Source organism: Acanthochromis polyacanthus, chromosome 3 (genome assembly GCF_021347895.1).
Source record: "Acanthochromis polyacanthus isolate Apoly-LR-REF ecotype Palm Island chromosome 3, KAUST_Apoly_ChrSc, whole genome shotgun sequence".
NCBI lineage: Eukaryota > Metazoa > Chordata > Actinopteri > Pomacentridae > Acanthochromis > Acanthochromis polyacanthus.
Window position 1 is genome coordinate 4426316 of NC_067115.1, and position 16976 is coordinate 4443291.

Sequence of the window (16976 nt, forward strand, 5' to 3'; positions counted from 1 at the left end):
TCTGATGGACGTAAATATATTTTGTCAGATGTTTCACCCAAAACAACCAGAGCTATCAATGGGTTGAAACACCTCCAAAGCACTGGATTACAGAATATCTTTGTTAAATATTTCAAGTGGAAAATAAAAGGAATTTATATCCATTGTGTTCATTTTTCTGTTCTCTCATCTTATTTAGTGTTCTGTTCTTGTGAGAGTCATTTGTTTTAGTTTTTTTTAAAGTTACAATGAAGTATTCTTGTTTGTTTAAAGAAAACATCTTCATGCAAAGTAACATCCTCAAGTGATTTGAATGACACTTAGAGAAAGATCAGTCACAGAAAAAACAGCTTCAGCTTGTTGCAGCTTGGCTCATAGGGTGCAACAAAACAGGGAGACAAACCAGTGACTGAAAATGATTTTATTGTAACCAAACAATCCACAATGTGCACAACAAACCACAAACAGAAAGCCCAAAAACATGCAGCTGAAGCTCCCACAGGAAGGAGGAAGGTTATATAGAGCTGAGCCACTTGATACAGGTGTGGCTCATCAGCTGACGACCCTCAGCTCAAGCAAGACAGGAACACCTGTCCAGGTGGAGGGTCGTTAAAGTTACAAAGTTCTGACCATGAAAAGAACCATCTTCATTTTTCTTTACATTGCTGATGAGGGAGATGAAGGAAAATATTTTTATCCTGAACACTTTCACCAAATGTGGCGTTCACTTCAAAGCCTGGTTTCTCCACCTGTCAGTGGACCATGAACATGTTTTGTTTGTGCAGACAAGATAGAGCCATGCAAAGTCATGTCCTGAAGTGATTTAAATGACATTTAGTGAAGAGACAGCCACAGAAAACATTGTCAGCTTCAGATACAGAGCAATGATCATGGAGAGAATCATCTTCTTTGTTTGTCTTTGCGTTGCTGTTGAGGGAAATATAAGAAGACACATTCTTATCAAAAACAAAACAACCTGGCCTCAAGCTCAGGCTTACTGTCGACAACATCACACTGATCTTTCATTTTTTAATAGTCAGAGTGAGATAGACAAGCTTCCAAAAGCTGCAAATGGAAATCTTTACCATGGATGGATCGGCCTTCATCGAGATCCCAACAACAAAACTGCTTGGAAGTGGTCAGGAGGGGGACACGTTACATACCAGAACTGGGAGGATGGACAACCAAATAATTAGCTTTCATTTTAATCTGTATTCATTAGAGTTCACGAGAGCTTTTTGTGTATTGATCCGAGGAATGTCAGACAGCATACAACACAATCTGTAGATGCAGTGGTTAATCACCATTTTCCTAAATACTCATGTCCCAAACGTCTTTAACCTTAAACTACTACACTAACAATTTGCAGTCCGCTTCAAGTAAACAATGTGCAGACCATCATGCTCACCGATCCTATGCAGATCCTCTCCAGGCAACCCACCATCTCCATGCTGCACCCAGCAACCCCTGCCACCTGGAGAAGCACAGTGTAGTAGGAGAAACCGACAGGGACCAGGAGGACTCTGCATGGATCCAATGAGCACAGTTCTACCAACCATGGCTCTGGACAAGCAGCCACCACATTTCACAGCCTTTAATGTGGCGTGCATTCAAACAGTTGGACCATAAATAAAAGACATAAAAGACACGGGACTGATGCTGCAGGGCATAGACTTAAGCAGACTGAACTGACAAACCTCAGTTTAGGGTCATACAAACACTGTTCATTCTGGGGATGGGAGGCCTGGTTCTTCCTCACCCTAATATACTGAGACACATCTCTCTTCATACGAGGCCAAAAGAAGTACTGACAGATGTAAGAGTACATCTTACCAACCCCCAGATGTCCACACCGACCATAAGATGTCCTCAGTACCTCCCCCTGGAATGCTCAAGGCACAACAATCTGAAAAAAGGGCGCCCCAATGAAACCTTTCCCATTTGGCACCCACTTCTTTACCAATAGATTGTTGTCTACCCGATAACCCTGTGCAGAAGAGAACAGAATCAAACATCACACTGAGTGAAGGATCAGCTCATTGTTCTGCTGCCAGGTCACTATGAGAAAGTGAAAGGGGGGAAATCAATCAGGTATCACAGTGAAGGACCCCCAACCCTCTGTACCACTCTGCTTGGAGTCTGATTCTGCCTCTCTAACGCACACTGTCTGGGCAGCTGCCCAACCAGAAAACCTCTCCACAACACAATGAAAAGCTGTTACCACAGGCTGAGGTGGACCATCAGCCCACACACGGCCACCAGCCGGGTCATTTCCCAGAATAACCTGCACCCCTTGGACTGGTAGAGCCGGACGCATCCCCATGGTGACCTCCCCCCAAAGTATTCTGCTATTTTCATAAGCTGCTCCCGTGAACAGCGGTCCAGTAGCTCCTCTGATGGAAGCCACCCATGCCTGAAAAAAATCCTCCTCTGAAGGATGACACAGCAACAGACAGGCTACACAAACCGATACAAACCTTATTAACATCACTGCTATTTAACAGTAAAACCTCTGCAGCTAAAACAGCTGATTCATCATCGTGGTTCCGTCCCTCTAACTGGACTCCCCCCTAGTCTTCAGGTGCTACTCGTGGCGGGTATTTATGCACTAACTCCTGCAGGCCTGGTGAAGAAACCGAGGACCGGCAGCTCCACCTGCAGCCTCAGACGTGCTCCCGAGACAACTGCTCCAACCACTTTCACACCACACTACCGACCCCCCAACGGACTCCGCTCTGAAGCCTAACAGGGACAGAACCACAGCGACTTACCACCGCTGTGCTGCTACAGAAGCAACAGAACTCAGAACCAGAAACACCAGCATCACAGCCCGGCAAACCTGTCCTCTGAGCCAATCAACAAAACAACTTCAACTGACCAAGAGCTGCTTCTTACTCCAGAAAACCCTCACCACACACATTGTCTCTAAACAACCACAATATGCAGTTCCCCACAAAGGTATAGCAAGCCACAGACATTTAGCTGGTTTACCAAAGTGTGGACGAGCCCCCATTTGCTCCAGCTTGGCTCATAGCCTGCAACAAAACAGGGAGACGAACCAGTGTGGTGACTAAAAATGATTTTATTGTAACTAAACAATCCACAATGTGCACAACAAACTACAAACAGAAAGCCCAAAAACATGCAGCTGAAGCTCCCACAGGAGGGAGGAAGGTTATATAGAGCTGAGCCACTTGATACAGGTGTGGCTCATCAGCTGACGACCCTCAGCTCAAGCAAGACAGGAACACCTGTCCAGGTGGAGGGTCGTTAAAGTTACAAAGTTCTGACCATGAAAAGAAACATCTTCATTTTTCTTTACATTGCTGATGAGGGAGATGAAGGAAAACATTTTTATCCTGAACACTTTCACCAAATGTGGTGTTCACTTCAAAGCCTGGTTTCTCCACCTGTCAGTGGACCATGAACATGTTTTGTTTGTGCAGACAAGACAGAGCCATGCAAGGTCATGTCCTGAAGTGATTTAAATAACACTTAGTGAAGAGACAGCCACAGAAAACATTGTCAGCTTCAGATACAGAGCAATGATCATGGAGAGAATCATCTTCTTTGTTTGTCTTTGCGTTGCTGTTGAGGGAAATATAAGAAGACACATTCTTATCAAAAACAAAACAACCTGGCCTCAAGCTCAGGCTTACTGTCGACAACATCACACTGATCTGTCTTCTTTTAATAGTCAGAGTGAGATAGACAAGCTTCCAAGAGCTGCAAATGGATATCTTGGCTCTGGATGGATCGGCCTTTATCGAGATCCCAACAACAAAACTGCTTGGAAGTGGTCAGGAGGGGGACACGTTACATACCAGAACTGGGGTTATGGACACCCAAGTAATTATGGGACCAATGAGAACTATGCAGTGATTTCTTGGAATGGACAATGGTATGATAGAAGAGGCAGCAATTCTCTCTACTTCTACTGCATGGATGTGACTGTGGTGGAGGAGAAGATGTCCTGGGAAGACGCTCTGAGCCACTGCAGAGAGAAACAAACTGATCTCCCCAGTCTGCTCTCTGAGACCCATCGGCTTCTGGCCCACACTCAGATCAAGCACAAGAACATCAGTGAGCGGGTGTGGATGGGTCTGCGTTTCCTGGGTGACCGCTGGATGTGGATGAACGGTGACCCTCTGGAATATGAAGAAGGAGGTCAGTACCAGCAGTGTCCAGTCATGAAACGCTGTGGAGCTTTAACCAAAGAGGGACTGTGGGAGAACTGGGACTGTCAAGACAAACTCAACTTCATCTGTGTCTGATACATTCTGGAGAGAGAACAGATTAACGTAAACATATACTGATACTTATAGAAATTCATCTAAACTGTCATTTGTTATTTGTTTTTCTGTGATCAGACTATATTCATCAGTAATTTTCCAGTTTGGTGGTTTGTATTTGTCAGGTGAAGGGTTTGTGTGTTTCTTGTTTTGTGAGTGAAATTAGAATACGTTGTGAGAACATTTGAATAGATGAGTGATTTTTAAAGTATCCTCTGGTGATGTTGTTGTAGAATAAAGTTACAGTGAGAATTAATATGTTAACTTGTTTGCAAGAGCAAGCATGAAAAATATCTAAATAATGATGTGTTCTGTGGGTTTTTTTTCCACTTCCTCTCATTGATTTATTTAAAAGAAACATTTTGAGCTCAAACATAAATGTCACAACAGATGAATTTGTTCTTATTTTTATTTGGTGTTTTGTACTTGTCAGGTGAAGGGTTTTGTGTTTCATGACCTTGTCTTGTGATGTAAATTAGAATATGTTGTCAGGACATTTGAATGGATCAGTGATTTTCAAAGTATCCTCTGGTGACGTTGTTACAGAGCTGCTTAACATGTTAACTGGTTCACATTTTGACCTATTCAGCAAGTTTTTATCAATAAATACATTTTAAAAAATTCTCCCTCTGTCTGTGTCATCTGTAATGAAAAGTTGAGAATCCCAGTAAACCTATAAATAATGCCATTTAACATTTAAATACGTTCATGATGAGCAGATTAGAATCTGTCCTGATCTGACATGAAGTCTTCGTATCTTCATCAATCTTGAATTTCACATCAAAACTTTGTGAACATATTCCAGTCCACACCTGTGACCTCAACAAGTACCTGCAGGGCAGAAAATAGCTGGAGGAGTGTGAGGCAAAGGTACAAACCATGATGGTGGAGTGTTCTTGTGTTGTGTGTCTGAGTTGGTTCACAGCTGAAACGTTACATTTGTTCTCTTGGTGCTGTGAGATTCCAACTGTGTCTGTTTTTCCACTTTTCCAATAAATGCTCAATGGGCAGAGACGTTTTTCATCCCTGAATATCATGTACGAGGATGCTGACATCAGTGCTGAGTTGTCTGCAGGGAGGACACACTCACACAGTTTTGCATCTTCGTCTGATGGACGTAAATATATTTTGTCAGATGTTTCACCCAAAACAACCAGAGCTATCAATGAGTTGAAACACCTCCAAAGCACTGGATTACAGAATATCTTTGTTAAATATTTCAAGTGGAAAATAAAAGGAATTTATATCCACTGTGTTCATTTTTCTGTTCTCTCATCTTATTTAGTGTTCTGTTCTTGTGAGAGTCATTTCTTTTAGTTTTTTTTAAAGTTACAATGAAGTATTCTTGTTTGTTTAAAGAAAACATTTTCATGCAAAGTAACATCCTCAAGTGATTTGAATGACACTTAGAGAAAGAACAGCCACAGAAAAAACTGCTTCAGCTTGTTGCAGCTTGGCTCACAGGCTGCAACAAAACAGGGAGACAAACCAGTGACTGAAAATGATTTTATTGTAACCAAACAATCCACAATGTGCACAACAAACCACAAACGGAAAGCCCAAAAATGTGCAGCTGAAGCTCCTGTCAGAGAGAGCTGCAGCAGGAGGGAGGACGGTTATATAGAGCTGAGCCACTTGATACAGGTGTGGCTCATCAGCTGACGACCCTCAGCTCAAGCAAGACAGGAACACCTGTCCAGGTGGAGGGTCGTTAAAATTACAAAGTTCTGACCATGAAAAGAACCATCTTCATTTTTCTTTACATTGCTGATGAGGGAGATGAAGGAAAACATTTTTATCCTGAACACTTTCACTAAATGTGGCGTTCACTTCAAAGCCTGGTTTCTCCACCTGTCAGTGGTCCATGAATATGTTTTGTTTGTGCAGACAAGATAGAGCCATGCAAAGTCATGTCCTGAAGTGATTTAAATGACATTTAGTGAAGAGACAGCCACAGAAAACATTGTCAGCTTCAGATACAGAGCAATGATCATGGAGAGAATCATCTTCTTTGTCTGTCTTTGCGTTGCTGTTGAGGGGCATATAAGAAAACACATTCTTATCAAAAACAAAACAACCTGGTCTGAAGCTCAGGCTTACTGTCGACAACATCACACTGATCTTTAATTTTTTAATAGTCCGAGTGAGATAGACAAGCTTCCAAGAGCTGCAAATGGAAATCTTCACTATGGATGGAACGGCCTTCATCGAGATCCAAACAATAAAACTGCTTGGAAGTGGTCAGGAGGGGGACACGTTACATACCAGAACTGGGATGATGGAAAATCAAATAATTAGCTTTAATTTTAATCTGTATTCATTAGAGTTCACTAGAGCTTTTTGTGTATTGATCCGAGGAATCTCAGACAGCATACAACACAATCTGTAGATGCAGTGGTTAATCACCTTCTTCTTCTTTTCCTTTCAGCTTTTCCCTTCAGGGGTCGCCACAGCGAATCAATTGCCTCCATCTAACCTTGTCTTCTGCATCCTCTTCTCTCACACCAACTACCTTCATGTCCTCTTTAACCACATCCATAAACCTCCTCTTTGGTTTTCCTCTATGCCTCCTGCCTGGCAGTGGGAAACTCAGCATCCTTCTACCAATATATTCACTCTCTCTCCTCTGGACATGTCTGAACCATCTCAGTCTGGCCTCTCTGACTTTTTCTCCAAAGCCTCTAATATGTGCTGTCCCTCTGATGCACTCCTTCCTGATCCTATCCATCCTGGTCACTCCCAAAGAGAACCTCAGCATCTTCAGTTCTGCTACCTCCAGCTCTGTCTCCTGTCTTTTCCTCAGGGACACTGTCTCCAGACCAAACAACATGGCTGGTCTCACCACAGTTTTGTAAACCTTTCCTTTCATTTTAGCTGAAACTCTTCAATCACACATCACATCTGACACTTTTCTCCAGCCGTTCCAGCCTGCCTATACACGCTGCAGTGGTTAATCACCATTTTCCTAAAAACTCACGTCCCAAACGTCTTTAACCTTAAACTTCTACACTAACAATTTGCAGTCCGCTTCAAGTTAACAATGTCCAGACCATCATGCTCACCGATCCTATGCAGATCCTCTCCATGCTGCACCCAGCAACCCCTGCCACCTGGAGAAGCACAGTGTAGTAGGAGAAACCGACAGGGACCAGGAGGACTCTGCATGGATCCAATGAGCACAGTTCTACCAACCATGGCTCTGGACAAACGGCCACCACATTTCATAGCCTTTAATGTGGCATACATCCAAACATCCATCCATCCATCCATCCCCTATATACCGCTTTATCCTCACTAGGGTCCCGGGGCGGGGGGGGGGGGGGGGGGGTGCTGGAGCCCATCCCAGCTGACTCGGGCGAAGGCAGGGGACACCCAGGACAGGTCGACCATATGTTTATGAGTTATGCAATTCTAAGCGTATAGCCTATAGACCTTTATCCGAAACGTCATCATCGAACGTCACCGCCGGTCTCCGGCCCTAGCAACGCGATTCCGCCATTTTAAGAGGGGTATGCTTTGCCTTGACGACCATTACTTTCCCACGTTTCCCTCCCGATTTGAACGACCAAAAGCAGATATGCCCAAAACCTGCGTTGTTTTTGGCTGTTGTTCTCAGTCATGGAGCAACAAGAACATTTCCTTTTACAGGATTCCGACTGAAAAGGGCCAGAAAAGGAGTTTATGGCTCGCAGCATTGAGGCGGATAAACAATAATGGAACCACATGGAGCCCACAGTCAAAATGGTCCTATGTTTGCAGTCAGCATTTCGTCAATGGTATGTTGTGTTTCATGAAATTATTACCCCTTAACTGATTTTCTGAAATTATTAATTAATAAGCTTAACCAGTTGCGCTTCAGTGTCCCGCCCGCGGTACACTTTGAAATCTGCATAAGCAATTTACTAAATGTCTGAAACTGCAAACGCGATTATACAAACGCTATACGCCGATGGAAAGCTTAGATTCTCATGAATCCGCCGATATAAACCACTTTCAGATGTGATTACCACAGCGGGTAATATAAACACATTTGTCTGACAAACAACGAATATCCATCCATCCGTTCTCTATACCTGGCTTCAACATACACAGCGCGACTCACATTTCCGGGTTCATTATTACACATAGATGAAAATATTCCACCAAAAACAGCCATAATCCAACCTTGGACATCCAGACGAAACAAGCCAGTAACATATTTTGTCCAAAACATATCTTGAAGTCGGTATATAATCCACGAATAGGTCGTTTTCAAGGAAATGCACCTCGCGATGCACGTCCAATATTCCCTGTATTTCTCGTCATATTTTTATTTACAAATAGAATATTAGCGATTTTTTGTACTGAAAGTGGCTGGAATTGACTGCAGCTTATGATGTCTATAATTATCTGAAATGTTGAGGGCTAGCTACTTAGCTTAGGCTAGTGCTAGCTGTGCTTCCCACAAAAAGTCAGGGGTCTTTCTACTCACACTGCTATTTTTAAACCTTCTCTCCTCCCTTTCGTTCTGCTAACTACTATGCTGTAATCAGCAGCATTGTCCTCATTATTGTTAGCACCTCATACCCTTGGGCCTAGGGTGGGTAGAGCTCATTTACAAGTATCTGACTCTTAGTTTAGATAATGCATATCTCACTAATATACATACACTACTTCCGCTTGAAATTAAAAGGTGTAATGGCTCACCCCGTTAGCTTAACATTAGCTTAGCATAGCGGAGCTGGTGTAGCCGTATCTTACAAGGTATTTATCATTCTGACATTGACCTGTATGGACAAAAACGTATAAATATAAGCATACCTCAATGAAAACGTATGAGTCCAGGCTTTTATAAGTCTTCATCTTCTCCATTGTGTGGATGCCTGGGCTGTTGATAAGATACTCGTAAATGGAGTGCCAATGAAGATCTGGACACGTAGTAGGGTCGTTTTCCCATGATCCCAGTGCAATTTGGTACGGACATGACTGCAAACCAACCAGTTCTATTTTTTCTTTATACCGTAGCTTGGCATTTGGCTCAAGATTTGATCACCAGACGTTTTTCTCCGGGTCAAAACCGCGTGGTTTCGGCGGTCAAATCACGGTTGCTAATGACTTTGTTGCCCCCTCTTAAAATGGCGGCGTGCGTTGCTAAGGAAGGTATGGTCACGTGTCCCAGACTCTGACGTCACTGCGAAAAGGTCTATTGCTATTATGTTGATTAATCTTTAACAAACCCAGTTAAAGTCTAAAAGCAACATGTCCTACTGAAATGTAGTGAGTGAAGTGTTTATTCTCATACATCAAAAACTGCATGCAAGCACAACACTTGAATAAACTTATTTTACTCACTGATGACTAGTAAAAAACTGGTGAATCCAACTTATTTATACAGTCCACACTACTTCATACAAATCCACATTACTGTTCAGAGTAGCCTACTTTCCCTTTTCATTGTTCGGCATATTTTGTCATTTTTACTAAAGTATTAAATCTTTTTTCGCTATAGCTACAACGAGCATTGTACACAGCACCATTGTCAACTTTATTCCAGTACATAATTTCAAAAACATTCCTCCTCAAACAAAAAAATCCACAACTGAAAACTGTTTCGGCGTGTTGTTATTAAAACCCTCTCAGACTACATTTCCCATGTCAGCAGTTGTTACGGAAATCACGTGTAACCAGCAACCGGCATTCAGTCAATCACACCGCGGAATGTGACTTACTCGCTCAGTGATTGGCTAGTTTCGCACCAATCTTCCCACGATGCTTTGCGGGAACGCCGTTGAATTCAAATCGGACGGGCCAATCAGAGAGCGCCGTACAGACCGAGGCAGCATTTTAAACTTGTAGCAGAGACTGTTGTCAAAGGCAGAACGGAGTAACGCTGGAGACACCGAGGAAAGAGCCCAGCCACTCAATTCACGTCCACTTCAGGTTTTTGTACGTTTTGAGAGTCGTATGTCTTTTGTTTTTATCGTTTAGTCAAATGTTTAAGTAACGTTCGCGTCTAAAGTGTGATACCGTTAGTTTTTATTTAAATTCAGGAGTGTATGGGAGCAAGCTAGCTTCCAGGGCTAAACTAACGTCGGTTGTGGTCGGGCTAACAATAGTTTGACCCTCGCAGCTACCAGCCATATCTCGACTGCTGACCGCTTTTGAGTCTTTCTTTTAAAGACGCCGATAAGTACTTTAATCCAAAAATGAGTGCTGGTACCGCAAAGCCGGCGAATCCGTCGACACATGTCGACCCGAAATCGGCCCCTCTAAAAGAAATCCCGGATATTCTGGTTGACTCACGCACTATGAGAAGATACACGAGGGGAAGATTTCTGGGAAAAGGTGGTTTCGCGAAATGCTACGAAATCACAGATGTGGAGACGAAGCAGGTTTTCGCTGGCAAAATAGTGCCCAAATCCCTGATCCTGAAGCAGCACCAGAGGGAGAAGATGACCTCGGAAATCGCCATTCACAAGAGCCTGAACCACCCCAACATCGTGGGCTTCCACGGCTTTTTCGAGGACGACGACTTTGTCTTTGTTGTCCTGGAAATCTGCAGGAGAAGGGTGAGTGCTGAGAGCAAACGCATCCTTTCACACTGGTGAGCACACTGAGGACCGACGGTTAACACGGCGGTCTCATCCGTTGCTCACCCAGTGTAGTGAAGGGAGCTCAAACTGTGAGAAAGTTAATTTACTTCTAAATATGACTACATGTCAAAATAATCCTTCAGTATCAATTGCATCATTTTACCAAAACTCTTTCATTGTTGTTGATTTTTACCCTATTTTTTGATACTGTTATCTCTCCAAATATCTGCTTTGGTTTTACTGTCCAGTCTATCCATTAATGTTTTAATCAAAGTAATTCACATTACCACCACTCTCACAGCTGCATTACTGCTATAAAGCCCCTTTCAGACTGCAAGAGCTGGATCTAAAATGTTTTATCCAATGTTTTATTTCCTTAATGATACTCATCAAGGCAATTCTTTTCTATTTCAGTCTCTGCTGGAGCTGCACAAGCGTCGTAAGGCTGTGACTGAGCCCGAGGCTCGCTACTACATGACCCAGCTGCTCAAAGGTGTCCACTACCTGCACAACAACAGAGTCATCCACAGAGACCTGAAACTGGGCAACATCTTCCTCAATGATGACATGGAGGTCAAGATAGGTAAACTCCTCAGAATTTAACTTTAAGTCAAAATGCTGCTGTCATACATGATGCAGGTATAATTAATACCAACCCTCATAAACAAACCAGTTGGTTTAGAAGTCAAGAATAGGGCACACCCCAGTCCACACATCAGCAATCTGACTATGCTTTCTGGATGAATACCATCTCAAAAAATAATCTCATTCTTAAATGTACAGAATGTCAACACATTAGCATTCATTTATCATAGAAATTGAGACAAAAATGTGCTGCTCCCTGAACAGTTTAGGCCCAGAATACATCTGTGATATGTGTAAAGAGCACAAACCGAGCAGGGCTCTTAGTTCCAAGGCCTCAGGTCAGCTAGTCCAGGCCAGAGTCTGGACTAAACATGGAGAAGCAGCATTTAGCTGTTAAGCTGCAAACAAGCGTAGCAAACTGCCAGTGGAGATTAAACTTTCACTGAATGTAGAAACTCTTAAATGCAGGTTAAAAATATTTCTTTTCTAATGTGCCTACGCATTAAATCTGCATACTATCTGCACCTCACTGTCATAGTTTAAGATAATCCTTTATTTCTCCCCTCATCAGGGGAAATTTCCCATGTTACAGCAGCAATGCACAGTCCATGTAATAATTATATGAAGGGTGCAATACAAATAAAGTTGCCTTGCTTTGTTTCACCAAAGCTTGTGTCTGTCTTGTCCAGGGGACTTTGGCTTGGCCACTAAGATCGAGTTTGATGGCGAGCGGAAGAAGACCTTGTGTGGAACACCCAACTACATTGCGCCTGAAGTGCTTTGTAAAAAAGGTCACAGCTATGAAGTGGATGTCTGGTCACTGGGATGTATATTGTAAGTCTGAAAACAAAGCACAACAGGAAATGACATCATTCCACATCCTTCAGCACAGTCGTCTCACAGTCCTCCCTGTCTTTGTGTCCTCAGGTACACTTTGTTGGTGGGTAAACCCCCATTCGAGACCTCCTGTTTGAAGGAGACATACAACCGCATCAAGAAAAACAACTACACCATCCCCTGGGTAAGCTGATTTACCAGAGCACACAATGTTCCATCAACGTAAAAATGTGTGTTATAGTTGGCCCTCACTGTTCTCATAACCTGAATTCACAACTCTGTGCAGCACATCAACCCAGCTGCGTCTTCACTCATCAAGAGGATGCTGCATGCCGATCCTGCCCAGAGACCCACAATTACCGAGCTACAAGCGGACGAATTCTTCACATCAGGCTACATTCCCCTACGTCTGCCCACGACTTGTCTCACTGTGCCCCCACGGTTCTCTATTGCCCCCTCCACTGCCACAGAGCTCAGCCAGAGGCGCCCCCTGACTGCAATAAACAACAAAGGTAAAAGTCCAAGCAGTGTGATGCACTAAAGAAGCCTTTAGTCTACAAATGATTGAAATATTGTAGTTGCACATGATATAGAAAGACAATAACTGAGACTTTCCATATAATGATGTTTACAAGAATATTAATGAGTTCTCTTTCCAGCAGGGACAGAGAAAGTGGATGTGAAGGACGAGCCTGTGCCAAGGTGAAACTTTTGAGGCTGAGGAGCTGACTTTTATCCTAAAATTCAATCATAAACAAATAAAATGTTGCAAAAAGACCAGATGTGACGGTGATGAGTTGCTTTTTGTGTCATGTTATTTTTCGAGAGTCATATTTTCGTGTAGCTAAATGTTTTGTTTTGTATTCTGCTTGTAGGGAGGTTGAGCCATCAGAAAACCACCTGAAGGACATGTTGGAGCAGCTCAACAGCATCATCGCCACCAAGCCCTCTGAGAAGGCCGTCATTCGCCAAGGTATGTGCAGACTTGTGTGTTTTTTAAGATTTCAAGTTTGTGTTTTCTTTGTGGTGTGTCAAAACTATATACAGAGATTTTGTGTCCTTTTCTATTTCCAGAGGAGGCAGAGGATCCTGCGTGCATCCCCATCTTCTGGATCAGTAAATGGGTGGACTACTCTGATAAATATGGATTGGGTAAGCATAGCTGCTGTTCTAAAAAAATACAGGACTTGAAGTAATTTAAGGGATCAAATTACAAGAATAATTATTATTTTTTTTTAGGCCTTTTGTCTTAATGAGCACCTAAAGTACAGCTGAGATGCAACAAACAACTTTAAATAACATTCAAAATTTCGTTAACCCAGGAGTTTGTACAGGCTGCAGTTTGTTTTCAAATGCATCATTTGCCCGTTTAGATATATCTGGATACATCAGCTGAACTTCCTTTATGATATTCACGACCTTTACGGTTTAGTGTAGATGCAGAATATTGGTTTGTCAGCTAATGATTTGGAAGAAATTGCTGCAATGAAATTCAAAATGTATTTTTGTGGTACTGTACTGCCAGAGAGCACTATTAAGTTATTTTATGGCTGTTAAGTGTTAGATGAGTAAATATCCTGGTATAAAAATATGACTATGAGTTTCAAATATCTGTTCCAGGCTACCAGCTTTGTGACAACAGCGTGGGGGTTCTGTTCAACGATTACACTCGTCTGATCATGTACGCTGACGGAGACAGTCTGCAGTACATCGACAAGACGGCGGCTGAATCCTACCTGAGCGTACGCTCGTTCCCTACTTCTCTCAACAAGAAGGTCAGGAGCTAAACCTTCACTATGACCACTGAATTTATTTTGTTTGTTTTCTCCTCCAGGTTAAGAGTGTGTGTGGTTTAAATGTCTTAATTTTTACTGTGTTCTTGTTGAACTACTAACTCATGTGTTTTCCCCTTGTAGATAACTCTCCTGAAATATTTCCGCAATTACATGAGTGAGCACCTGCTGAAGGCTGGTGCCAACATGGCGCGTCGGGAAGGAGATGAGCTGGCTCGGCTGCCGTATCTCTCCCTCTGGTTCAGAACAAAGAGTGCCATCGTGCTGCACCTCACCAACGGCACAGTTCAGATCAACTTCTTCCAGGTTAGATGCAGCTCAGCTCACCTCCCGCCTGTGTCTTTAAACTGTCTCACATTACCTGTTGAATATGCTCACATCTTATGAGCAAATTCTCAACTTGTGCTGTTATTAACCGCTCTGTTCCAGGACCACACTAAGCTGATCCTGTGTCCACTGATGGCTGCAGTGACCTACATCGATGAGAAACGGGATTTCCGCACCTACAAGCTGTCTCTGCTGGAGGAGTTCGGCTGCACTAAGGAGCTGGCCAGCCGCATTCGCTACGCCAAGCTCATGGTAGAAAAACTATTGGACAACAAGGCTTCTGCTAATTAATCCAGCTTTTCCCAAGTCTTCTGTCTGCGGCTCTCACAGGACAGGATGCACATTTTAAAATCCAGTGTATTTAATTGAAGGGTCACTGTGTAAATGCTTCATTTAATTCCATCTTTGTGTCCGATGAAAATTACTCCAATGTTGTACAAACTGAATTTCAGTCTTTCAGCTACTCATTTTTATTTTATTTTTTATACTGCTGTTAAAAGAAACTCACTCCAGCTCTTATTGCCACCTTCTCAATGAAGCCTTCTTTTGACAGACACGTTCCTCTGGACATAGTGGCTGACTGTTCAAATTAGGGGACAAAAAGATGAATCTTCCCTTTGTTCACGTTTATCATTTTGAACTTGAAACTAACTTCTCAAGGTTCTCTCTGCCTCTTTGTTTGAATTTGTTCATGCATCAGTGATACTTTTAAATCTAGAGCTGAGTGGATAAAATGTGTGCTGAGAGCTGCTGTCTTTGTGGAAAGAAACTCCTCTGGTCTGCTTCTCTAGTTTGTCTGTTTTATCTGTGTTGTTTGTGGAGAAATGGACCATGTTAATTCAACTTCATCATGCACATTCTTCCTATAGTCACATTTTATTCTTTTTAGAAGTCTATTCTACAAGTTTTCAACAACATGTACAAACTTGTACATAATGCTGAATATGCATACATGTTGTAAAGATGGTTTAATTTTACCCAGGTTTAAATAAAGACTCTTGAACAATATGAATTATTTTGTGTTGTTTGAATTTGATATACAGTCACTTCCATACCCACTCACCGATTAGGCTTAACATTATGACCATGGAAAGGTGAAATGAAAAACACTTACCTCTTCATTGTGGCACCTGTTAGTGGGTTGGATATAAGAGGAAGCAAGTGAACATTTTATCCACAAAGTTGATGTGTCAGAAGCAGGAAAAATGGGCAACCGAAAGGATTTGAGTGAGCCTGATGAGGGCCAAATTGTAATTGCTAGACGACTGGATCAGAGCATCTACAAAGCCGCAGCTCTTGTGGGGTGTTCCTGGTCGGCAGTGGTCAGTATCGATCAAAAATTATCCAAGGAAGGAGCAGTGATGAAGCAGCGATAGGCAGCCAAGACTCACTGAACGTTTGGAGTGAAGACTGGTTCGTGTCCTCTGATCCAACAGAGGAGCTACTGTTGCTCAGATTTGAAGGAGTTACTGCTTTATTGTGATAGGTGTCAAAATACACAGCTCGTTGCACATGGGGCTGCAGATCAGTCGGGGTGTTCATGCTGACCCCTGTGCACGAAAGCATAAACAATGGACACGTGAGGATCAGAACTGGACCACGGAGCAATGGAAGGAGGCGGCCTGGTCTGATGAATGAAGTTTTCTTTTACATAACGAGGATGATCGTTTACCTGGAGAAAACTTGGCACCAGGATGCACTATGGGAAGAAGACAAGCTAGCGGAAGCAGTGTGGTGCTTTGGCCAATGTTCTGCTGGGAAACCTTGGGTCCTACCATCAAATTTGAACGTTACTTTGATATGTACCACCTAAGTGTTGTTGCAGACCGTGCACACCCTTTCATGGAAATAATATTCCATGATAGCTGTGCCCCCACAAAGCAAAAATGGCTCAGGAATGGTTTGAGGAGCACCACAACAAGTTTGAGGTGTTGACTTTGCCTCCAAATTCCCCAGATCTCAATCTAATCAAGCATCCGTGTGATGTGCTGGACAAACAAGATATACGGAGGCCTCACCTCTCAACTTACAGGACTTCAAGGATCTGCTGCTAACGTCTTGGTGTCAGATGGGCTACAGCAGCAGAAAACCACAGCTAAGAACAGGAAACCGAAGCTACAGTTCGCACAGGATCAACAAAATTGAGCAACAGAAGATTGGAAAAACGTTACCTGATCTGATGAGTCTCCATTTCAGCTGCGACAAACTTAAAAAAAACACTTCATAGTTAAGGAAGACTACGCCAACAAATCATTTGCAGGTGCTCTCAAAATAGTTAAACATGAGGGCAGCTGTGGGTCACGTAGAAGCGTGGGTTGTTCACTGATCGCAAGGTTGGTGGTTCGATCCCCGCTGAAGCCAAAGTCGCTCCCAATGGCAGCTTTGTCGCCATTGGTGAGTGAATGGTATTGTAAAGCACTTTGAGTATCACTGAGGAAGAAAGGCACTATGTAAATACAGACATTTTACCCTTTGCATAATATTATAATATATACTGCACAAAATAGCAGTTTTTGACAAACATTAAATTTCTCACAGCTTGAAATGTTATTAGAAACCCACAAATTGCTTCAGTATGATATTTTAAATGG

At 42.8% G+C, this 16976-nt stretch overlaps 1 protein-coding gene across 2 annotated transcripts; it reads left to right on the forward strand.

The window, feature by feature from the left end:
* The first annotated feature begins 10092 nt into the window (after positions 1 to 10092).
* plk1 (polo-like kinase 1 (Drosophila)) lies at positions 10093 to 15393 on the forward strand. Of its 2 annotated transcripts, none has more exons than XM_022220704.2 (11): positions 10093 to 10819; positions 11258 to 11426; positions 12118 to 12262; positions 12356 to 12449; positions 12552 to 12777; positions 12928 to 12967; positions 13141 to 13238; positions 13340 to 13417; positions 13886 to 14040; positions 14182 to 14364; positions 14488 to 15393. In XM_022220704.2, exons 1-11 carry the CDS (start codon positions 10457 to 10459, stop codon positions 14674 to 14676), a joined length of 1740 nt encoding a protein of 579 aa, XP_022076396.2. In that variant the 5' UTR covers positions 10093 to 10456; the 3' UTR covers positions 14677 to 15393. The 2 variants fall into 2 exon arrangements, with proteins under 2 accessions (XP_022076396.2, XP_022076395.2); XM_022220703.2 differs by having other exon boundaries at positions 10094 to 10819; positions 12925 to 12967.
* Positions 15394 to 16976: the final 1583 nt, after the last annotated feature.